The sequence below is a fragment of the Rhinatrema bivittatum genome, chromosome 8 (assembly GCF_901001135.1).
Source record: "Rhinatrema bivittatum chromosome 8, aRhiBiv1.1, whole genome shotgun sequence".
NCBI lineage: Eukaryota > Metazoa > Chordata > Amphibia > Gymnophiona > Rhinatrematidae > Rhinatrema > Rhinatrema bivittatum.
The window spans coordinates 72,637,966-72,663,541 of NC_042622.1; the positions used below are offsets into that span (position 1 = coordinate 72,637,966).

The 25,576-nt window shown below is 42.8% G+C and overlaps 1 protein-coding gene across 1 annotated transcript in view; it reads right to left on the minus strand.

Moving 5' to 3' along the window:
* LOC115097189 (fer-1-like protein 4) overlaps positions 1-25,576 on the minus strand; it is a 359,866-nt gene that overhangs the window by 16,075 nt on the left and 318,215 nt on the right. The window contains exons 39-42 of the mRNA XM_029612774.1: positions 16,528-16,706; positions 16,165-16,250; positions 10,688-10,786; positions 2,801-3,042 (exon numbers count right to left, since the gene is read on the minus strand). Of these exons, the coding sequence (XP_029468634.1) occupies positions 2,801-3,042; positions 10,688-10,786; positions 16,165-16,250; positions 16,528-16,706 (606 nt within the window). The remainder of the gene's footprint in view (positions 1-2,800; positions 3,043-10,687; positions 10,787-16,164; positions 16,251-16,527; positions 16,707-25,576) is intronic.

A 25,576-nucleotide genomic window follows, 5' to 3' on the forward strand; every position in this document is an offset into this window, starting at 1 on the left:
ATGTCTAAGGAAGTGATGAGAATTATAATGCTAAATTAATTGGATGAATTGGCAAATTGGACAGGCCATACGGTCTTTTTCTGAGGTCATGTTTCTGTGCTAGCCCTGGTGATTTAGTGTGGGCCCGGAGCACTCCCTAGGCTCCAGGTCCGCCAGTAGCTATCTTTCAAAATGACACTGGCAGACACTTCGACTTGATGAGACAAAGGCCAGACCCAGCCAGCCAAAGACATTTTGAAAGATGGCTCCTGACGAACCTGGAGCCGAAGAGATGCTCCTGGCCTCTACCAGACCACCAGGGTCAGAATAGTAAGCTTTGGGGCGGGTTCCAGAGTGTGGGCTAGACTGGGGGTAGTTCGGCCTCAGAGGCCACGTTTTTTTTTGAAGGGGAGGGAATAGGGCAGGGCCAGAATGAGGCTTAGAAAATAATTTTTATTTTTCATATGGCTGCCTCCATGAGTGGTACAGGGCATCTATGTAGACCACCAGGGTGTTTTCTTAACTTTTAGGAGGGGTGTGACTTGAGGCTGAGTGGCCCCTTTAAGCTTAAATGCTGGGAGCATCAGGATGTGCGTTAGTGTCCTGATGCTCCTGAGGGAAGTTAGCTATAACTTTTGAGTTGCAGCTAACTTCAAATCAAACAATGCGGCTTGCAGTTTTTGATAGTTTAGATTAGACATGAGCTAATTAGCATGCATTTGAAATATCTTGCGCTATCCTCACATTCGGGCCGATTCAGTAAAATGTGCGGGAGAGCCAGTGCTCCGAGATGAGCGCCCGCTCTCCCGACACGCGCCCAGGCCACTCTCATGGGCGCGTGATTCTCTATGCAAATGAGGGCCCACAGTAAAAAGGAGGCGCTAGGGACACTACCGTGTCCCTAGCGCCTCCTTATTGGCAGAAGTGATGGCTGTCAGCAGGTTTGACAGCCGACGCTTAATTTTACTGGCATCGGTTGTCAAACCCGCTGACAGCTACGGGTTCGGAAAATAGACGCCAGCAAAATTGAGCGTTCGTTTTCCAACTCATGGGCCGCAGGCAGATTTTAAATTTTTTTTTATTTTTGGGGCCTCCGACTTAATATCGCTATGATATTAAGTCAGAGGGTGAACAGAAAAGCAGTTTTTTCTGCTTTTCTGTACACTTTCCTGGTGGCAGCCGAAATTAACTCCTGCCTTTAGGCAGGCGTTAATTTCTGAGAGTAAAATGTGCAGCTTGTGCAGCACATTTTACTTTCTGTATCGCGCGGGACTAACTAATAGGGCGCTATTAGTTTTAGGGGGGGTTGGACGCGCATTTTCCACACACTAATACACCTTACTGTATAAGGGGTAATAATAGCACGTGGAAAACGCGCGTCCAAACGGGGGTTAACGATGTGCTCGGCCTGAGCGCACCGTACTGAATCGGCCTGATTATGCCATATACCAAGCGGTAATCTACCTAATGTGGCTTTATGAATGAGCCCTTTAGCTTGTAATCTGTTCATGACACTACAGAGAGTGTATTAATGTGAATAATCGTGTGAAGTGCTGTGCACGCCACTAGGAAATAATCCCTTACTTTCAGAAACCAGCTCAGCGGCAGGGCTAGATTTAAGATTTTGGTGCCCATAGGCAGTTGCTTATATTGTTTATGCTTAAATCTGGGCCTACTAAGCAGGCAAACTAAGCGAGCACTTTCAATCCACACAGACAATGTGGACTTACTTAGTTTGTCCCATGCTAAGGCGAAAGGAGGTAAATCTTCTACCGTCTATGTCCTCACTGCTTTTCTTCCATGGGCAATCTGGTGTTTGCTAGTGGTGAAGCGATCTTTGAACTGTGTGCATACATGAGGGGGACCATCCTGAGTGCCATGAACAGAGGCATCGGTTGAGAGTGGGGGTACATGGTGAGGTCTGGAGGTGTGCTGTGGTGCCAGGGGTGGTGGAAGTTGCTATGGGGGGCCTGATGCAGAGACACAGAGGGATTTATAATCGGGAGATTGGCAGAGGTAAGCAGAAATCAGTGGTGTTGGGGAGGGAAATCAGGTGTCTGCAGAAGCCACGTGGGTGGGGGGCAGCTCTGTATATAGATTTACATACCTCAACAGTGCAGGCAGATTTACATGGGTAAACTAACCACATACATTTTATGTCTGAAATGTATGTGCATAATTTTCTCCCCTGTTTTATGCTACCTGGAACATCTAGTTTTAGTACTGCTAAAAGTACATAATGTGGCTACTTCTGGCCTCTGAAAATCCTTTTTACGTGGACAAAGGCAATCCACCCATGCAAACTCTTGTTTTATATAGTTAGATGGTGAATTAAGGGCATATGTAGTGGCATTTAGCCCAATAACGTGTAAGTTATCCAGCTATATGCTGACATTTGAATATTGTGGGAATTTATCTAGCTGAATTTTAGCTGGATATCTCATTATCCAGCTAAGATTTATCAGATAAAGTAAGAGCATTCCGGGGACATTTCTGGATGAAGTTAATTTAGCTGGATAAGTTATCAGGCTAACTCCGATATTCTGATTTAACCTGATAACTTATCTGACCTCACCATGTAACTCTGGTCGTATCATAGAGCAGCCCTAAAGTTAGCCAGCTATCCAGCTATCTTTAAGATGGTTAGATACAATCAGTGGTGTGGCTGTATCGCGGAATATCCCACTAAAGTTAGCCAGATAAGTTTATCCGGCTAATTTGGCAAGCTGGCTAGTAGCTGAACATTGCCCCCTAGCTTTTTACATTTCCAGTCCTATCATTATTATTTCCATAACTGTAGGGTACAAGAATACACCATTACCTAGGAAATCGTTGGCTGATATTCTGTCATAATCCCAGACTTGCAGAGCCAGAACTGCTGGCTCCCGGAACTCTGACTCCTCCAGAGAGAAAAAAGAATCTTTCTTCTTGTACGTGATCTCCTTTTCTGTCGGCAGATAGTCAAAGCGGAACACAAATCTCCAGTTGAAGTTCCCCTCACCAGTTAGTGAGTTAAAGTGCACATCTGTTTCCTGCTTGTCCTGGTCCAGACCTCGTAGCCAGCTGCAGGAGGATAGTAGAAGCAATGATAATTAGGACAAAGTTCTAATCCTGAAGGAGCAAGCTGAGAACCCAGGGGCATTTTATAGCATGTTCTGTCGTTAAAGGAGATTGCAGGATAATGGCAGTGTTAAATCTCAGCCTGATGCAGGGTACAGAGCTGTCCAGCTGCAAGAGTGAGATGGTGGGCACAATTTGCAGGTTGAGCAAAAGTTCCATGATACTGTTGCATAAAATTTTGCTTACATTTTATGCTCACCTCCTCAAACAGAGTGCTCTAAGTGAGGTTCAGACAAAGCATGAAAAGAAAAATAATATTCCAGAACCCAACAGTAGAAATATTGTATACGCACTATGGTGTACAAGGCATAAAGAAAGAAGTGCGGATTTACTTGTCCTATTTACTTTAAGTTTATATACCTACACGAATACTACATTCAGCAGAGGAACTACTGCTGGAAATACCCTCTGTTAAACTCCCCCTATTTTTATTTTTAATCTGCTTTTTCAGTAACTTCAAAGCAGATTATATTCAGGGACTGTGGGTATTTCCCTATCCCCAGCAGAGGGCTTACAATCTTTGGGGATCATTTACTAAGCCATGATATTTTATTGCTGGAGGGGCGAAATATCGAAGGGAATGTTCCTGCAATATTTTACCCCACTGACAAAATATTGCGAAGGTCTTGCCACATCATTTTTTATTGTGGAAGAAATGTGCAACAAAAAAATTGTGCTGTGAAACGAGGCGTCATATTGGATAATACTTTGAAATCATTGGCTCAGTGTGCTGTGGCAGTCAAAAAAGCAAACAGAATGTTAGGAATTATTAGGAAAGGAATGGTGAATAAAATGGAAAATGTCATAATGCCTCTGTATCGCTCCATGGTGAGACCGCACCTTGAATATTGTGTACAATTCTGGTCGCCACATCTCAAGAAAGATATAGTTGCGATGGAGAAGGTACAGAGAAGGGCGACCGAAATGATAAAGGGGATGGATCTGCTCCCCTATGAGGAATGCCTAAAGAGGTTAGGGCTGTTCAGCTTGGAGAAGAGATGGCTGAGGTGGGATATGATAGAGGTCTTTAAAATCATGAGAGGTCTAGAATGGGTAAATGTGAATCAGTTATTTACTCTTTCAGATAATAGAAGGACTAGGGAACACTCCATGAAGTCAGAATGTAGTTCATTTAAAACTAATCGGAGAAAGCTTTTTTTCACTCAACACACAATTAAACTCTGGAATTTGTTGCCAGAGGATGTGGTTAGTGCAGTTAGTATAGCTGTGTTTAAAAAAGGATTGGATAAGTTCTTGGAGGAGAAGTCCATTACCTGCTATTAATTAAGTTGACTTAGAAAATAGCCACTGCTATTACTAGCATCAGTAGCATGGGATATACTTAGTTTTTGGGTACTTGCCAGGTACTTCTAGCCTGGATTGGCCACTATTGGAAACAGGATGCTAGGCTTGTTGGACCCTTGGTCTGACCCAGTATGGCAATTTCTTATGTACTTATGCTATTCTTTGTTCACCCTTCTACTACTATTACTACCTCTTAGCATTTCTATAGCGCTACTAGTACTCTACATATTCAGCGATGTACAAAAATATATAAGAGACAGTCCCTGCTCAATAGAACTTACAATCTAATCAAGACAAACATACAGGACAAAAGAGACTTGGGGAGTTTCACTTATTAAGACATTGGTAAAAATGTCTTAATCAGGGGTTAAAATTTAAAAGCAGCCTCAAAAAGGTGGGTTTTTAGATGGGATTTAAACAAGGCAAGAAAGGGAGTATGACGCGCCAGCACAGGAAGTCTATTCCAGGCACATGGTACAGTAAGGTGGATAGCACTTTGTCAGGAATTGGCAGTAGAGAAGGAGGGCATACATAGGAGCAGAGTACACAAGGAACGGAATAGAGAGAAATAAGAGAGCAGGGTATAGAGAGATAAGAGAGCAAAGGTAGTGAGGTGCTACAGAGTGAAGGCTCTTGTAAGCGAGTAAGAGGAGCTTGAACTGTATGTGGGAATGGATAGGGAGCCAATGTAGTGAATTGAGAAGAAGAGTTATATAGATGTAGTGACTTTGGCAAATCATAAGTCACACAGTTGAATTTTGGATAGATTGTAGTGGAGAGAGATGGCTCACTGGGAGACCTGTGAGGAGCAAGTTGCAATAGTACAAGTGGGAGGCGATGAAAGAGTGGATAAAGGTTCTGGTAGTGGGTTCAGAAAGGAAGGGACAGATTTTGATGATGTTATAGAGAAAGAAACAGCATATTTTTCCAGTGTTTTGGATGTGTAGAGAAGGAGCTAGAGGAGTTGAAGATGACGCAGAGGTTATAGGCTGAGCGGAGTGAGAGGATTACAGTGTTGCTACAAAGAAAGGAGAAAAAGGTGAAGGAGACTTGGGTGGGGGAGATAATGAGCTCTGTTTGGCCATGTTGAGTTTAAGATGGCAGTGGGACATCCAAGCAGCAATGCCAGACAAGCAGGCAGGATAAGTAGTACTGCCCAGTCATGTGCGCTACCCGGCTATTGACTATCCAACTAACTACTAAGCTGGATAAGTGACTTATCTAGCTAAGTGGCGGCCGCTGAATGTAGCCAGAAATTGAGTGACTGCCACTTAGCTGAGTAGCATTTGAATATTGATCTTGCTGGAAATATAGGCAAGGGGAAGGAGGTTGTGGTGGCATGCAATATCCTAGGCTTAAAATCTCTCTTAAAAATTGGCAGCTTCAGTATTGAGAGGGGCTGTGGTAAGGGCTTGAACTGAGAGGAACATTATTACAAAAATAAATAAAACATTCCCCTGTTGTATCTCACAGGAGACAGCAGTTATAGGAAAATTAGTTCTTACCTGTTAATTTTCGTTCCTGTAGCCCCATGGATCAATCCAGACCGTGGGTTGAGCCTCCTGTCCAGCAGATGGAGACAGACCAAAACTGAAAGGGTATCCTATATCAGGACAGAGCCTACCCTGCAGCCCTTCAGTATAACCATTGTCAAAGCAGCAAAAGGTATAAGATCAAGCAAGTAACAAGATAACTATTAAAGTTGTTGAACAATAGAACAATTGAATGAACTGTGTAACTAATCGCTCTTGCATGACTATCCCTGATCATCGTAAAAGATGCTTCCGGTGCCTTCAATGAGAATCCAAGAGAGCCAAGCAGAGACACTCCTATAATAAGGAGAAAAAAGAAAGGAGTTTGCGCGGACAGACCAAGGAAACACGGGAGGGTGTCTGGACTGATCCGTGGTACTACAGGAATGAAAATTAACAGGTAAGAACTAATTTTCCTTTCCCTGTACGTACCCTGAAGTACCTCACTTCGGTGGTGGGAAAATTAATGGAGACTCTGCTGAAAGAAAGGATAGTGAACTACCTACAATCTGGTGGCTTGCTCGATCTGTGACAGCACGGACTCACCAGGGGAAGGTCCTGTCAGACGAATCTGATTGATTTCTTTGATTGGATGACTAGAGAATTGGATCAGGGAAGAGCACGTGATATGATTTACTTGGATTTTAGTAAAGCCTTTGATATGGTCCTGCATAGAAGACTCATGAACAAAATGAGAAGCTTGGGAGTGAGTGCCAAGGTGGTAGCGTGGATTACAAACTGGTTGACGGATAGAAGACAGCGTGTGATGGTAAATGGAACCTACTCTGAAGACAGAACGGTGTTAAGTGGAGTGCCGTAAGGATTGGTGTTGGGACCAGTTCTGTTCAACGTCTTTGTGAGTGACATTGTGGAAGGGATAGAAGGTAAAGTTTGTCTATTTGTGGATGATACTAAGATCTGCAACAGAGTGGACATGTCGGAAGGAGTGGAGAGAATGAGACTTGATTTAAGGAAGCTTGAAGCGTGGTCAAAGATATGGCAACTGGGAGTTAATGCCAAGAAGTGTAGTCATGCATCTGGGATGCGGTAATCCAAAAGAACTGTATGTGATGGGGGGTGAAGTGCTGCTCTGCACGGAACAGGAGAGAGACCTTGGGGGTGATAGTGTCTAGCAATCTAAAGATGGCGAAGCAATGTGACAAGGCAATAGTTAAAGCTAGAAGACTGCTGGGCTGCATAGAGAGAGAGGAATATCTAGTAAGAAAAAGGAAGTGATAATTCCCTTGTACAGGTCCATGGTGAGGCCTCACCTGGAGTACTGTTTTCAGTTCTAGAGACCATATCTCAAAAGGAACAGAGACAGGTTGGAGGTGATCCAGAGAAGGGCAACCAAAATGGTGGGAGGTCTCCATCAAATGACTTATGAGGAAAGGTTGGGACTTAAATATGTATACCCTGGAGGAGAAGAGGAGCAGAGGAGATATGATACAGACCTTCAGATACTTGAAAGGTTTTAATGATGCACAATCAACAACAAACCTTTTCTGCTGAAAAGAATCCAATAGAACTAGGGATCATGAAATAAAACTCCGGGGAAGATGACTCAGAATCAATGTTAGGAAATATTTCTTCATGGAAAGGGTGGTGGACACCTGAAATGCCCTGCCGGAGGAGGTGGTGAATACAAAAATGGTGCAAGATTTCAAAAGGGCATGGGATAAACATTGTGGATCCCTAAAAGCAAGGGGGAGGGGAATGAAGTAAGAGGCATGGGGGTAACTTGATGCTGTGGCGGATACTACCCTTAACAAATAAACCTTTGCATGGGGGTGGATACTACCCTTTTCAAATAAGTCTTCATATTGTGATGCAACTCCATCATTGCTCGCTTCTTCAACAGCAGGGGGGAAAGAGGAACTGAATTCAGACAACAACCAACAAGGACATTGAACTATACAGTCTGGAAAAATAAATAAGCATGGGAATAACTTGCTTGATACATCAGTTACTACCCTTATCCAAAAAGCCTGATACTACATTTCTGATTCAACTCCACCATTATTCTCTACTTCAATGGCAGGGGGGAAAGGAAATTGGACTCAAACAGTAACCAACAAGAACCCTGACCTTGGCAGCCTGAGTAACTGATAAGTATGGGAAACTGATAACTATGGGAGCTTGCTAGGCAGACTGGATGGGCCATAAGGTCCATTTCTGCGGTCACTTCTATGTTTCTACAGGGTGGCCCATGATAAAGTAGCCTGCTTGCGAGGCACTGGTATTGGAGGTGGGTTACTTTTCCATGGACCACCCTGTATGTTTCACTGCTGGTACCGGTTTGCCCCTTTGTGGGTCCTTGGGCTGTCCATGCCATTTTTGGTCCCATGTTGACATAACATTTATATAATGGTGGGTAGACATCATCAGAAGAGTCTTCACTCTTCTGATGATGTCTACCCACCAGTTTCATTAGAAATGATTAGAGGAGCCCAAAACAGGCTGCATTTCTTCCCCATTGATTATAATGTTAAACAAATGAATGAATAAAATGAAAATTATTATTTATGAACTAAACTGAATGAATGACTGTGCCAGATGAAACAAATTACGATCTTGATGTAATCTCTACACACATTCTGAAAGAAATGGCGCACATCATCGCCCCAACCATAGCGGCAATTATCAACAAATCACTCGAAGAAGGTGAGCTTCCAACCGAACTAAAAACCGCAACTATCACTGCTATACTAAAGAAGAAGAACCTAGATCCTGCTGATTTGAATAGCTACCATCCTATCTCAAACCTACCCTTACTCGCAAAGATGACTGAGAAAGCGGCACTGATACAGCTGAACGAACACCTAGAGAACAACAACATTCTACATACCTCACAACATGGATTCAGGAAAAATCGGAGTATGGAAACACTACTCGCCAACCTTTCAAACAAAATAATAAGGGGTTTTGACAACAAACGAAGCCACCTTCTAATCCTTCTCGATCTATCCGCAGCATTCGATACTGTAGACCACAAAAACCTGTTATTAAGTCTTGCAAGCATCGGTCTCTCCGGTAAAACTCTCAACTGGTTCACATCATTCCTAAAAGACAGATACTTCAAGGTCACCATGAACAACAAATTCTCCAATCCCCTCCCACTGGAAACTGGAGTACCTCAAGGATCCGCCCTCTCGGCCACCCTCTTTAACATCTACCTACTCCCACTCTACCACCTCATCTCAAGTCTCGGCATAACATATTATATGTACGCCGACGACATTCAACTCCTCATCCCAGTAACCACCACAATTGAAGATGCACTGAGCTCTGCAGCCAAACACCTAATCTCAATCAGAAACATGCTGAACCAACTAAAGCTATGCCTCAACATAGACAAAACCGAATGCATCCTCATAGGTAGAAACAACTCAGAACAAACAACCCCAATACACTCCCTACAAGTTGATAATCTCAACATCCAGCTGAAAAATTCAGTTAAAGACCTCGGAATCTGGATCGACAACGAACTAAACCTAAAAAAGAACATAGCAACTAAAACTAAAGAAGGATTTCTCAAGCTTCACATCCTGAAACATCTAAAACCGCTTCTTCACCAATATGAATTCTGAACAGTGCTGCAATCTCTTATCTTCAACAGCCTCGACTACTGCAACTCACTCCTGATTGGCCTTCCTAAATCTACATTTAAACCACTACAACTGTTACAAAACACCGCAGCCAGAATCCTAACCGGCAAGAAGAAATCAGAACACATCACCACTGTTCTGAGAAGTCTTCACTGGCTTCCAATCGAGCAAAGAATCGAGTTCAAAACTCTTAACAATAGTTCATAATGCTATATACAAAGCAGAAAACACCGCACTCAACAACATGATCCAACAACACAAACCTCGACGAACGACCAGAACCACCGACAAACTGCACCTAGACATCCCCTCTCTTCCTTTGGCGAAGCTCACTAACACTAGGAACAGAGCCTTCTCCATAGCAGGACCAAAATTATGGAACTCTTTACCACAATACCTAAGCACACTGAGCGACATCAAATCCTTCAAAAAAGAACTCAAAACCTGGATTTTCAGCCAAACGTACAGAGATGGCGTGGGCTAAGCGGAATACCACTACCACTACGATTACCCAATTTCTATTCCCGGCTACTCACACTAAACCATTACCCAATGTCCATTCCCGGTTACTCACACTAAACTTGTTCAAATGTTCTCCTCTCCCATTTCCCTCCTATCCAATTCTCTCTACCCTCCACGATCTCCTTCAACGCACCCCCCTTACAACTAATGAATGATCTGATACTCCCCGCCTACAATACCATTCATAGCGCCTACAATACCATTCATAGAGCCTGATGTTAGTAATCAGTTAAGTGACTGATGTTAGTAATTGTTCAGTTAAAAATGTGCTACAGCTGTGCTATTAAGAAGTTTATCATTCAATTATAATATACTCTCCTATGTTAACTGTAATATACTTTACAATGTTAAATCGATGTATTAAGTTGTTACCATGTAAACCGGTGTGAAAGCAGATTGCTATACGTCGGTATATAAAAAAACTTGAAAATAAATAAATAAATAAACGAGAAATGGAAACAAATTTGTTGACTCTGCACATGCCTAATATCTATTAAGTTATGATGTTACTGTATGGGCTGGTTCTGGATTATTAGAGATAGTACTATATAGGCTAGTTCTTGAAAGGTCAAGGTAGTACGCTATGGATTGGTTCTGGGAAGCTGGGAGATGGTACTGTACCTTTTGACATAGATGTCACTGGAAGTTTCTCCGGTTATTGGATTTACGTCATCAAGAATCACTTCATCTGTATTCCAAATAATGACTCTCAGCTCATAACTGCAAGAAATGTTCAAAAAATACAACTTAACACTATAATCCTTGAGGGTAATTTTTTTTTTTTAATTATCTCTTTATTGGAATTTTCAAAAATTACAGATAAGAATTCCATTCCTTACCATAAGGTATAGCATATCAACCTTACATTCAACACAAATAATAATAGTTAACCAAAACTTTTTCTTATGCTATACCCTTATTTACTATGAAATCTGAGAAATTGAACTTAGGTAATTAAATGGAGCAATTTTGACAAATCAAATAAGAAAACATAATAGAAAGTGGTCGAGTTAAATCTTTTACCTGATAACTAACAGAATTTCAAGCTGTTCCTTCTTTGGAAATCAGGAATTTTTCTAGATACTCCGGTTCAAAGAAAACATAACGCTCATTCTCTAATGTAATGACACATTTACAGGGAAATTTGATCAGGATTTGTGCTCCAAGAGCACATGCTCTAGTACATAAATTCAGAAATTTCTTTCTACGTATTTGTGTTGATCTTGCTACATCTGGGTATACCCATATTTTTTCTCCCAAGTACAATTTTTCCCTATTTCTTAAAAAATTCCTCAATACATTATCTCTTTCAATTGGGGTTGCGAATGAGACAAATAATATACCTCTTTTCTCTATCTGTTCCTCTTATGAGGTTTCTAAAAACCCTGAAAGATCTTCTAAGGGTGACAAAGAAACTCCATCACCCCTAGGAACATCTTTGACCCTTACAGGTACACCTTCCACTTCGTGTCTCTTTAGAGTGTCAGACATAAAATATACTTTAGTTACGTTTGGAATACCTGAAGAGGGAAATAGCAACACCTCTCTCATATATCTATTTAATTGATCTTTAGGAGAAATAAGTTTGCATTTAGGAAAATTTACCATTCTCAGATTGTTATATCTGAGATTATTTTCCAGTTTTTCTAATCTCTTATCTGTTCTGGAGTCTTCCTGAATCAAGTTTACCTGAACTTCTTTAATTTTGACAATCTGAGAATCCAGCTCTTGAACTTTAACAGAGTTTGATAACACAACTGGATTAACTATAGTGGATTGTTCCTGAAAATTTTTAAAAGCTTGTGTTAAGGAAATAATCGTCTTCTCAAATACAGAAACAGCATTCCAAATTGTATCTAAAGTAACAACTTCTGGTTTCTCTAAAATTTATTTATTTATTTATTTATTTATTTTTATTTATTTTTAATTTTTATATACCGAAGTTCTTGTAGGGACTACAAATCAATCCGGTTTACATAAAACGAAGAACTGCTCAACAGAGAGCGGAGCTTTACATGGAACCGAGGAACATATGGAACAGTATAACTGATTGACAATTTAACATAGTGCTAAATAAAGTAATAATAGTTTAACTGGAAATAAATAAAGCAATATAATATTTTATAAAGACAGTTTAACTGTTTAAAAGAGTAATCTCGGGAATATTAAACGGAGCACTCTGAAAAGCTTCCCCCGATTTCCCTTTATCTGTTGTATTTCCCCCAGCTAGGGTTCTTGGTAATATTATACCAGAACCACTTACTGTCCCGATGTTAATTTCTTTCAAGGCGCTCAAAACTTCCTCGCCTTGAAATTGACCATATTCCAAGCCAGCTGTGGCTCCCTCGATCGTATCCCCTTCCTGTGGCACTTTAGGTCTCAGGGGGTCTACAGTCACAGCTGGAGAGGGGGTTACAGGAGCCCCAGGGCTCAGAGATGTTTCGTCGAGGGGTACTGGGATTTTCTCCTGTTCCAGTAACCCTGCCGACACTCCTGGGGTATCCACGACTGCGGAGTAGAACTCCTTAATCTTAGTTTGCACTGGGGAAGGTAAGCGTGGGGTCGAGGTTCCTTCCCTCACCTTCCCTTTTCTTTTTGTATGTAAGAGGGTAATTTTATAATAATTTTATAATAGTCTATATAGTACTAAAGTCTGTGGAACTCTTTGCCTGTCTAGTTACAATTGATAAAAAAGCCAAAATTGATCAAGAAGGCACCTTTTTCAACTTGTCTATCATGACTTCATTTGACCATTTTAAGAACTGTGATGTATTTTTATTGTCCTGTATACATTCTGTTACTGTGAATGTTTTATTAGGTACCCCACCCTGAACCTTTGAAGGGCAGGTAACAAATATTTAAATAAATAAATAAAGAGGACTTACACACATAAGTCTGCTAAGCATGTGAACAAACATGCACAAAATTACATGTTTCTGAATAGTTGTACCTTTGTGTAGATTTCCGCTCATACTTGTTCCATTCACCAGTTGCGGGACCTGCCTGCAACAAGCATCACTCACCCCTGGCAGAGACGCTGCCTCAGGGAGATGCCACCGAGAGCAGCACTCCCTGTTGGGATGCCACCAGGTTCCAGGGCCTCCCTACATGTGCGGTGCACATAGAGCCTTGAAGGAGCCGCAGCGGGAAAGTCCCCACTGTGCCGCTTGATGACGTCAATGTACTTCCCTACTTAAGGCTGCCCTGGTCTCCATTCAAACACCTCAGTAATGGGTCTCCTGCATACCTGATTATTCTGTGTTCCTGTGTTTCTAGGTTCCTGATTCTCCAGCCTTGCCTCATCTAGCCTTGCCTTCCCCTTGATCTTCTAGTACTGACCTCTTAATTTGGACCTGACTTCGAGTGCCTGCTGCCTGGACCTGACCTCTTGGCCTGTCCTAATACCTCCAGATTGCTGCCTGTCCAGACCCTGGTGTGCCCTTGGACTCTTGCTTTTTCTACCACCCTAGGGATCCATTTAAGTCCTGGTGGCTGCCAGAAACCAAGGGCTCAACCTGTAATGGAGGCCTGGAATAAATTAAGCTCCACCCTGTCCCACTACAGGGCACATTCACCTGCTGTCGGCATAGGCCTCGTAGGTTCACCTACGAGGTTGTGTCAACTACAATACTTTCAAAAATTGAAAGTATGTATATAAATTATTTCTTTACACTAACCCCACTTTCAGCATTCCTACACAAATGCGGGGAAAAGTCTGTGCAAAATCAGGTTTTACACTTACTTTACTCACAGAACCCCCAAGTTGATTTTCAACTTGCAATTTACTTGCATAAAAGCGGGTTTTATGTGTAAAATGCTTTAAAAATCAAGTCTTAAATAACCACACATAGCAAGATTCAAGAAAAAGCAAAATTGCTTACCTGTAATAGGTGTTCTCCAAGGACAGCAGGATGACAGTCCTCAGATATGGATGACATCATCCAATGGAGCCCAGCATGGAAAAACTATGTCAAAGTTTTGAGAACTTTTACTGAGCCTCTCTAGACATGCCCATGGCATGCTACTATGCTGTGTTTCCAAGTGCAGTCCCTATGCTCTTGCATTTAGCAAAAAGAAATGAAAAATGGAGAAACCAACTCCACAGGGATGTGTGTGTGTGTGTGGGGGGGGGGGGGGGGGGGGATTTCATGAGGTACTTCAGGTCAAAGGATTACAGTAGTGCCAAAGGAGCTTTCATCAGCTGGGATATAACCATGTTGAGGTCCCATGAAATAGCAGGAGGTCCATTAGGAGGCTTCAAATGAGGTAGATACCACATGAAATCTAAAACTAAAGGCTGTATAGAGATGGGCTTAACTTCTACATGGTAATGGTATGCATTAATTCCAATAAGGAGGACCCTTACTGAGCTGGACTTGAGACCAGCATCAGATAAATGTAGAAGTCAATCAAGAAGTTTTTGGTGGAATAGGAGAAAAAATCTTTGACCTGTTGCTCATATCACATGGCAAACCTCCTACATTTCAATGCATAAGTCTTTCTATTGGAAGCCTCCCTTGAAGCCAAAATAACCTGAGACATATCCTCTCAGAGATTAAGGCATTGCAGAATCAACCTCTCAACATTCAAGTGGTGAACAATAGGGATTTGAGGTTGAGATGGTGCAACCTGCCTTGATCCTGAGAGATGAAATTAGGGGAAATCCCCAGCCTGATCAGTTCCCAGAAGGACATCTCCCGAAGGAATTGGAACCAGACCTGTCTTGGCAAAAGGAGGCTATGACTCAGTCTGTCCACTAACACATTCTCTACACTGGCCTGGTAAGTGGCTCTGAGATCTGTCCCTTGAGAGATGGCCCAGCCCCATAGCTGAACAGCCTCCTGACACAGAACAAGCCCATACCTCCCTGCTTGTTGACGCAATACATCACCATTTGATTGTCTGTACAAGAATAACTTTGTTGGATAGTCAGTCTCTGAAAGCCCTTAGAGTGTGACAAATTTTAAGATTCAAGGTCTTAAAGATAGCCAGACAAACCCTTTGATTATTGACTTCAGAGCTTATAGATTGGGATAGGCAAGTTAGAAAAGTTAGTTATTTTTTTTAAGTTCAGACTATAAGGTAGAGAGAGATGAGGTGTCTTAGACATGTGAAGGAAACTTGTTCCACATTTGGACCCAGAAGTGAGAAAGCATGGATATATGAAGAAGCTTGCTTGGTATGAAGAACACAAAGCCGGGAACATAGGTAGTAATGAAAAAGATAGGAAAAGTAATCAGGAGCAAGGTCAAATGCATTTTTAGATGACAGTTACTTGTTTATCCACTGATAAGTAACGGGAAGAGAGTGAAGTAGATGACCTGGGAGCAGTGTGGGAAGCAATGTGCTGGAATTGTTTAAGAATTGGACACTACAGAGTGAAGCTTTGGGGAAACTAGAAAGAAAGTTATTATTTTACTGCAGTGAGGGGGAAAGGATAGCATGAAGCAGATTGCTAACACTGAAAATTTGAGAGAAAAGGATTTTGTAAATATTAAACTGATATCGGAGAGTAGAAAAGAAGAGAAAGGAGACAGGAGGATGAATCTCAAGTAATATCAATGCTTTTCAAAGTGTTGAGATGGAGAAAAAGAGAGAAAGAGAGTCAGAGAGTCAATAGAAAACCAGATGAAAGATGGAAAACTGCCAAAGGGCTCAGAAAGAAGAGAATTTTGGCTTTAGATGGGTTATGCGTAAGAAAGTGAGAACGTGTCCAAGCAGAGACTGCAAAAAAGAAAGAAGAGAGCTGGGTGGAAACAGCAGCAGACAGGCTGTCGGTGTTTGGCCTCCAGCAGCACACGCAGACAAGGCTGCACTGATCAAAGCAGTGCCTTGACCCCCTGAGACATCTAGCTGCTGTTCAAACTGCACTTTGTTTTGTTTTTTAATCTTCACAGCTCAGCCACTGGAGCACTCCTTGCCAAGGCTAGGTAAAAGACTGGAAGGAAGAACCGTGTGTGCTTCAGAGAAAAGATGTAGAGTGGAAGCCTAAAAGCTAGCCTAGTATAATTCCCCAAGCTGACTACCGAGCAGTCCCGATTGGTTGGAATTGTAATGCAACTGTGTATTCCCTTTTAATAAATGACGTTATTACATACCTGATTGGCGCTCTAGGTTTGATATTGACTGGAGGAGGAGCTGGGACATCATTTGGAAACATGTCAATCCACATGTGCAGAGAACCCTGATGAGGAGAGGCAAGTGTCAGTGTTCTAGTGATGCTAGCCAAAAGGGAAAATAAGGGATGAGTTGACAACACTGCCTGCTCAGCAGCTAAACAAAATGGCCACTCCCGCCAGGGGCATGAGCCTTCAATTCAAAGTAAGATTTTTGGGGGACATGCAGTTTAGCACTTATTGTCAGTCCTCAAAGCACTTTCATATATTGGCTGGACGATACTCTTTCATTTTAATTTTGCCACAGTAGTTTTCTTTCCATTTTCTTATGAGATTGTAATATACCTGACCCAGCCCAGGACTGTCTGGGTTATTAAGCGTCCGCACTTCTACATGTTCAGGAACAAGTTTGTGTCCATACATTGGCATTTCATCCCAGTGCTGCAGAACATACAGTGCTTTTTCCTCATCATATGCTGAAAAGGTGTCATCAAACTGCTTCTTCTTGTTTTTCACAAATGCCTCTGTAGCAAAGACAGACAGAGCTATAGTCAAGACCAGCTGTTTCCTGTGGTGGATTATGGGTAGATTTTGCAGCAAGGAATTCTGCACATTTTTCAAGACTCTTGTGGCAATTACATGGCAAATCTGCATGTTTTGCATAAAATTTCATGTCACCAAATATGCACAAAATAGTAAATTTTTACTGAATCTTTCCAACTGGGGTAGATTTTCAAAAGATATAACCACTTAATTTTGGGAGTCAGCAAGTTAAACCTTTTGTTTTTAAAAATGTTCCCTCACCGACTGGCTAACTTTAATCACCTAAATTCACAAGGCAGGAAACTTTAGCACTCAGTCCTGAATGAGGGGGTGGGGTTGGTACTATCACTGGTCCTGTTCGGCTGCAGTGGAGTAAATAAATGAATAGTAACATGTCTATGCAGGTGAGAGTGGTACAAGCATTTACTACTATTCAGGCCAGCAGGAAGGGCTATGAGCTTCTTGTCTTCCCATTAGGTTTTTTGGTCATTTTGGGGGATTCAAGGCTGGGTAGGAATTTCAGAAAAGTAATTTTTTTTAAGGTGGGGGAGGAATCAGGTGCTCAGACTACACTACATATATGTTAGGAAAGTGGATCCTTGATCCGGGACGAGGGATGATACCCACCAGGTCTTTAGAATAGATAAGTATATCATCGAAATAAATGATTACTTGTTTGTATAACATGTCCCGGAACACTTCGTTCATTAAGTTCTGGAAAACTGCAGGCGCATTACACAGTCCAAAAGGCATAACAAAGTACTCGTAATGACCATCATGGGTATTAAACGCGGTCTTCCGTTCATCACCAGGCTTAATTCGGACCAGATTGTAGGCACCACATAAATCTAGTTTGGAGAAAATTCTGGCTCCGTGCAGGCGATCAAGTAATTCTGGAATTAATGGAAGGAGATATCGATCCTTGCGAGTAATCGCGTTAAGTCCTCTGTAGTCGATGCAAGGTCTCAAGGACCCGTCTTTTTTTGGGACAAGGAAAAACCCTGCCCCAGCTGGAGACGTAGAGGGGCGGATGAACCCCCGTTCAAGGTTCTCTTTTATATACTGTGCCATGGCTTGTGATTCTGGACCAGAAAGGGGATAAACTCTAAAACTCGCCACCTGGGTGGGCTAGTATTAGGTAGAAGATTAATGGCACAGTTGAACCTCCGATGAATTGGAAGGATCTCAGCTCCTTCCTTGGAGAAGACATCCGAGAAATCAGCATACTGTGGAAGCACTGGAATTTTAGTGGTTGTTAGCGGTATCACTGGTTGTGGTCTTTGTTGTAGACACGTCTCAAAATAGTCCAGACCCCAGGCTGTAATCTGAAGAGTCCTCCAGTTAATAGTAGGAGAATATCTTTGTAACCAAGGAAGACCCAGTACCACTGGGTGGACTGTCTTCTCCAATATAAAGAAAGATATTTCTTCTTGATGAAGGACCCCTGTCTGGACAGTTATAGGAGCCGAGCAGGACGTGACACGACCTTGGAGTTTTTCTCCCTGGATAGAGGAGATGAATAAAGGTGTCTTGCGAGGAAGTATCGGAAGTTGCAGCTGATGTACCAATTCTGCTAAGATAAAGTTCCCTCCAGCTCCTGAATCAACAAGAGCTTGAGTAGTGAGGGATCCTTGCCCATATTGCAGCGCAACCGGAACAACAAAGTGAGGAGCCAGATTACTCCCTAAGGTCAGCTCCTTAAGGACACCTAGGTTCGAAAGTTTCCCGGCCGTTCCTGGCATTGGGCCAATAGGTGTCCTTTGTTTCCACAATATAAACAAAGTCCCATTCTTCTCAGGCGCTGTTTCTCCTCAGCGGTTAACCGACTTCTTCCTAGCTGCATGGGTTCTTCCCTACTTTCAGATGAGGCTTCGGCCGTAGTATGGGTAACCAAAGGCCAAGAGAAGGTAGGGGCCAACGGAACCATTTGCCGGGGTAGTCTTGATTCCTTTGCGCGCTGTTGTAAGCATCGGTCGATGCGGCCTGCCAAGTCAATGAGTGCTTCCAAATCCTCTCGAATCTCCCAGGCTGCTAGTTCATCCTTGATGTGGGGTGATAACCCTTCCAGGAAAATACCCCGTAGACAGTCGGAATGCCATCCTAGTTCGGAGGCTATGGTGCGGAATTCAACCGCAAAGTCAGCCAGTGTACGGGTACCATGGCGCAGATTGAGTAATTCAGAAGAAGCTGTGGACAGCCGTCCAGGCTCATCAAACACTTGACGGAAGGTTGGACGAATCTTGTTAGATCACTCAAGATGGGGTCCCCGCGTTCCCAGATGGGAGAGGCCCAGGCCATGGCTTTCCCATCTAACAGTGAAATGATGAACGAAGTCTTCATCTGGTCAGTAGGAAACTGCTGCCCTTGTAGGGAAAATCTGATAAAACATTGATTCAGGAAACCTCAACACTGTTTAGCTTCTCCTGAAAAGCGAGGAGGAGCAGGCATGTGAGAAACTGAAGTAGGGTTACTTGGAACTGTCGGCGAAGGAGCGGCCACCTCTGCTTCATGAGCGGAATCAAGACGACGAACCAGGTGTTCCACGGTGGCGGTTAAAGCCTCCAGACTCTGCTGCTGTTGCTGCTGCTGTTGTCATTGCTGCATAAGCTGTTGGGCTAGGCCTGGAATAGCCTGGAGACCAGTCAAATCCACCAGATCCATGGCCTTTGCAATCTGTTAGGAAAGTGGATCCTTGGTTCGGGACGAGGGATGATACCCACCAGCAGTGCCAAGGTGTGCTCGTCTCCGGAAGGTGGAAATGTACTGTAGCACAGTGATGCAAAGTTCCATGCAAGGTGTCCGAGGCAGGCGGCAAGCAACAAAGTCCGAGTTCCAGGCGAGGGGTCCAAGGCAGGCGGCAAACAACAAAGTCAGAGTTGCAGGCAAGGGGTCGGTGGCAGGCGGCAAACAGCAAAGTCCAAATCCAATCCGAGTCAAGCCAGAAGACAGAGAATCTACACCACAGGTCAGGGCAGGCAGTGAAGCAGCAAAGTCCAATATCCAGGCAAATGTTCAAGGCAGGCGGCAAGCAGCAAGTCCAAATCCAATCCAAGTCAAGCCAGGAGACAGGGAATCCAGAAGAAAACAAGCGAGTAACCACTGGAACCTTGTTGCAAAGGCGTCTTCCTGTCTTCAGGGAGAGGTTTAAATCTCCCTGGCTGATGATGTCATCTTCCGGGGCCGGCTTGGTCTTCGCGCTGCTGTCCCTTTAAGAGGCGGGGTTTGCCGCGTCTTCCCCGACGCTGCTCCCCGACGTCCGGAGGCCATCATGCCGCGGCCCGTGCGCTGCTGGCTGCCCTGATTGGGACCCTGTGCTAGCAGGATGAGGAAGGTAGGGGGGCCTGGCCGCGGGTAAGCGCGGCCAGGAACCATAACAATATAATTCTTCTTTGGGGGTAGAGGTAGGGGTTCCACTGGCACTGCTACAATGTTAATTATTCTTTGTGGGTGGAAGGGAGTAGGAAATTGCCCCACATTACATTTTATTTTTTTCTTGGGGCTGGGAAGAGGGGTGCTCAGTGTTGGGTAAAATGGTAGAATCTATTCTTTAAAACAAAATTAATGGTCATAGAAATAAACATGGCTTAATGGGGAAGATCAACATGGTTTTAGTAAATTAAATTCTTGTCTTACAATAGATTTTTTTTGAAGGTGTAAATAAATATGTAGATAAAGGTGAGCAGGTTGATATTTGGATTTTCAGGAGGGATTTGATAAAGTCTTTCATGAGAGACTCCTCAGGAAGTTAAAAAGTCATGGGACAGGAGGCAGTGGGGAGTAGTGAATAGCAGAGTGCCTTGGGGATCTGTTCTGGGACCAGTTATTTAAAACTTTTCTATAGCGTCGTTTAGTAGTGCACCATTACAACGGTTTACAGTTAGGCACAAATATGTTTGGTTTGGTTTCTAAATTATCCAGAAGGTGCCAGTATTATACGGTTACATAGTTCAATAATATACTCTAAATGGGGAATGGGTGTGGTTACCATTTATGATTGTTAGCGTAATCATATGTTTATACTGTCTTTCTAATATAATACTTAATATATTCACTAATGATATGGAAAAGGGAGCAACATTATTCAATGTAGTTAAAACATGAAATGATTGTGAACAATTTCAGAAGGACCTTGTGAAATTGGGGAACTGAGCATCTAAGTGCCAGATTAAATTTTAATGTTGACAAGTGCAAAATGATGCATATAGGAAAAAATAATGCTGGTGCTGGATTCCATATTAGGATTTATCACTCAGCAAAAGGATCTTGAAATCACTGAGGTCTATTTTCAGCTGTTATGCAGCTCAGCTAGTTAGCCAGATAAACATATCCGGCTAACTAGCAGGTTATATTCAGTGACATGGTCGCGCTGCTGAATATTTCTGGTTATTATAGCCAGTTATGTCTAACCTGCTAGCTTTAAGACAGCCCTTTGTCCCAACCAGAGGGAACGCCTCTTGCCTGCCCACGAAACACCACCTTCTTATCTAGCTAAATGGCTTTTGAATATGGACCTCAAGGTGAACAATACATTAAAAACCTCTACTCAGTGTACAGCTGCAGTTAAAAAAAGCATCTAGAATGTTAGGGATTATTCAGAAAGGAATAGAACACAAATTTAAGAATATCGGAATGCCTCTGTGCCAATCCATGATGCAGCCACACCTTGAGTACCGTATACTGTTCAGATCACTACATCTCAAAAAAGACAGTGTGGAACTAGAAAGGAAACATAATTGATAAATGGGATGGAATGTCTCAGTCAATGCACAATGAAGTTTATTGCCAGGGAATGTGGACAAGGCTAAAGGTATTGCCTTGTTTGAAAAAGATTTGGGAAGGTTTCTGGAGGACAACTGTTGGTCAGATGAACTTGGGTGATGATAGGGATTAGACTTTCCCAGGTAGTTTCCAGGTGGAACAGACTTGCCACTGTCGAAGAAAGGATGCTGCGCATGATGGATCATTGTTCTGACCCAGCATAGCACTTCTTATGTTCTTATAGTAAACAAAGGGTATTTGTATCGCTCCGTGGTGAGACCACACCTTGAATTTTCTGTACAATTCTGGTCGCCGCATCTCAAAAAAGATATAGTTGTGATGGAGAAGGTACAAAGGGGATGGAACAGCTCCCCTATGAGGAAAGGCTGAAGAGGTTAGGGCTGTTCAGCTTGGAGAAGAGACGGCTGAGGGGGGATATGATAGAAGTCTTTAAGATCAAGAGAGGTCTTGAACGAGTAGATGTGAATCGGTTACTTACACTTTCAAATAATAGAAGGACTAGGGGGCATTCCCTGAAGTTAGCAAGTAGCACATTTAAGACTGATCAGAGAAAATTATTTTTCATTCAACACACAATTAAGCTCTGGAATTTGTTGCCAGAGGATGTGGTTAGTGCAGTTAGTGTAGCTTGGTTCAAAAAAGATTTGGCTAAGTTCTTGGAGGAGAAATCCATTAACTGCTATTAATCATGTTTACTTAGGGAATAGCCACTGCTATTAATTGCATCAGTAGAATGGGATCTTCTTAGTGTTTGGGTAATTGCCAGGTTCTTGTGGCCTGGTTTGGCCTCTGTTGGAAACAGGATGCTGGGCTTGATGGACCCTTGGTCTGACCCAGCATGGCAATTTCTTATGATAAAGGTCTGATTCACTGAGGCTGTTTTCCACTGTGTCTTGATGAATCAAGCCCTTAATGGTCAGTTTTCACAGTGGAAAAAGTTACACAGTGGTTTCCCACATGAGCATGTATCATTGTGATGTCTGCATTGAATTAAGGACATAAAAACAGAAGCGGTGCCATGCTGGGTCAGACCAAGGTCCATTGAGCCCAGCACCCCATCTCCAACAATGACTAATCTGGATCTCTAGGAGTATCCAACAGATCCCAAACTGTAGATCCATTTCTTGTTGCCCTCTCCAGGAATAAGCAGTGGTTCTTCACAAATCTCCCACTGCACAGTTTATAAAATTCTAGAATAAATCTCCATTTGTTCACTTATGCATGTAAATGTTCCTCCATGGTTAAGTTTGAAAGTTAGGCTCCCTGTTACCTATTGTTAGGATTATATGTCTCTATGTGCATTTCTTTCCACTTACCCATATAAAATTTCATCTGCCGTTTAACTGCCTAGTTCTTGAGTCTAGAAATGTCCCTCTGTAGTTCCTCACAGTCTGTGTTTTTTTAAAACTACTTTGACTATTTTTGTGTATTCTGTAAATTTGATTAGCTCACTCGCTGCTCCCTTTTCCACATAATTAATAAATAAGTTAAACTTTGGTCCTAATATAGATCCTTGAAGTAGTTTATTTATTTCCACTATGAAAACTGAATATGTAGTCCTACCCTTTGTTTACTATCTTTTAACCAGTTTACTTATCCATGGTAAGGCATCACCTTCTATTCCATGACTTTCTAGTTTCCTGAGGACTTTTTGAATCACCTTCTAAAAATCCAAATACACTCTATCGACTGGTTCACCTTTATCCACATGCTTATTCACACCTTCAAAGAATTCTAATAAATTAGAAAGGCAAGATCTCCCTTTGCTAAATCCATGCTGGTTCTTCACCATTAAGCCATGTTTATCCATATGTTAAGTAACTTTGTTCTTAGCAATAGCTTCGATTATTTTACCTGACACCAATGTCAGGCTCACCAGTCTGTGGTTACATAGGTCATGCTTGGAGCCTTTTTTGAAAACTGGCATTACTTTGGTTAACCTCCAGTCCTCAGGTACTGTTATGATCCTGCCCGTAGAGTTCCCTGCGAGCATGTCTTTTACCTCTCATGCTGACTTCTTCAATGCGGTATGGAGCCGCTAACATTCTCCGCGGCATGGAGCCACCTCTTGGGGTCTTGCCCGCGTGGCCTGAAGCCGTGCTTTCGACCATCCATGTGGCCGAAGATGCCGACATCAAGCTGCGTTCCGCAGCAGCCAGAGCCCGCCTCCTTGTTACTTGCGGCAGGGAGCTGTGAGTCTTCATCCTTGTCTTCAGCGGCATGGAGCCGCCACCGCTGGGGCCTGTTCTGTGGCCTGGGTGGCCCCTGAAGGAGTCCTTGCGGCAGGGATGCCGCCATCAAGCTTCCCTGCTCCTGCCTGTGTCTCTGCGGCAGCATGGCTGCTCTTCAAGGTCCTGCCCCCTTCCTAAGGGGCAGGCCCGCATATTCTTCCCCTTCTTAAAGGGGCAGCGTAGGTGGGGCCCCACCGAAGTCAGCTTTCCTGGTTTCCTGTATCAGCCCTATAAAAGGGCTTCTCCTACACGTCAGCTTTGCCTTGCATTGGAGTTACTTGTCTCTGGAAGTCTCGTCTTCCAGCGCTCCGTCAGGTCTTCATTCTTCGTTGGAGCTCCATGTATCGTCGTGCTTCCATTGTCTTCGTTGTCTCCTGTGACTTCCTAAGAACATAAGAAAATGCCATACTGGGTCAGACCAAGGGTCCATCAAGCCCAGCATCCTGTTTCCAACAGTGGCCAATCCAGGTCATAAGAACCTGGCAAGTACCCAAAAACTATGTCTATTCCATGTTACCATTGCTAATGGCAATGGCTATTCTCTAAGTGAACTTAATAGCAGGTAAAGGACTTCTCCTCCAAGAACTTATCCAATCCTTTTTTAAACACCGCTATACTAACTGCATAACCACATCCTCTGGCAACAAATTCCAGAGTTTAATTGTGTGTTGAGTAAAAAAGAACTTTCTCCGATTAGTTTTAAATGTGCCCCATGCTAACTTCATGGAGTGCCCCCTAGTCTTTCTACTATCTGAAAGAGTAAATAACCGATTCACATCTACCCGTTCTAGACCTCTCATCATTTTAAACATCTCTATCATATCCCCCTCAGCCTTCTCTTCTCCAAGCTGAAAAGTCCTAACCTCTTTAGTCTTTCCTCATAGGGGAGCTGTTCCATTCCCCTTATCATTTTGGTAGCCCTTCTCTGTACCTTCTCCATCGCAATTATATCTTTTTTGAGATGCGGCGACCAGAATTGTACACAGTATTCAAGGTGCGGTCTCACCATGGAGCGATACAGAGGCATTATGACATTTTCCATTTTATTCACCATTCCCTTTCTAATAATTCCCAACATTCTGTTTGCTTTTTTGACTGCCGCAGCACACTGAACTGACGATTTCAATGTGTTATCCACTATGACGCCTAGATCTCTTTCTTGGGTTGTAGCACCTAATATGGAACCCAACATTGTGTAATTATAGCATGGGTTATTTTTCCCTATATGCATCACATTGCATTTTTCCACGTTAAATTTCATCTGCCATTTGGATGCCTAATTTTCCAGTCTCACAAGGTCTTCCTGCAATTTATCACAATCTGCTTGTGATTTAACTACTCTGAATAATTTTGTGTCATCTGCAAATTTGATTATCTCACTCGTCGTATTTCTTTCCAGATCATTTATAAATATATTGAAAAGTAAGGGTCCCAATACAGATCCTGAGGCACTCCACTGTCCACTCTCTTCCACTGAGAAAATTGTCCATTTAATCCTACTTTTAGCCAGTTTGCAATCCATGAAAGGACATCGCCACCTATCCCATGACTTTTTACTTTTCCTAGGAAGCCTCTCATGAGGAACTTTGTCAAATGCCTTCTGAAAATCCAAGTATACTACATCTACCGGTTCACCTTTATCCACGTGTTTATTAACTCCTTCAAAAAAGTGAAGCAGATTTGTGAGGCAAGACTTGCTCTGGGTAAAGCCATGCTGACTTTGTTCCATTAAACCATGTCTTTCTATATGTTCTGTAATTTTGATGTTTAGAACACTTTCCACTATTTTTCCTGGCACTGAAGTCTGGCTAACCAGTCTGAAGTTTCCCGGATCACCCCTG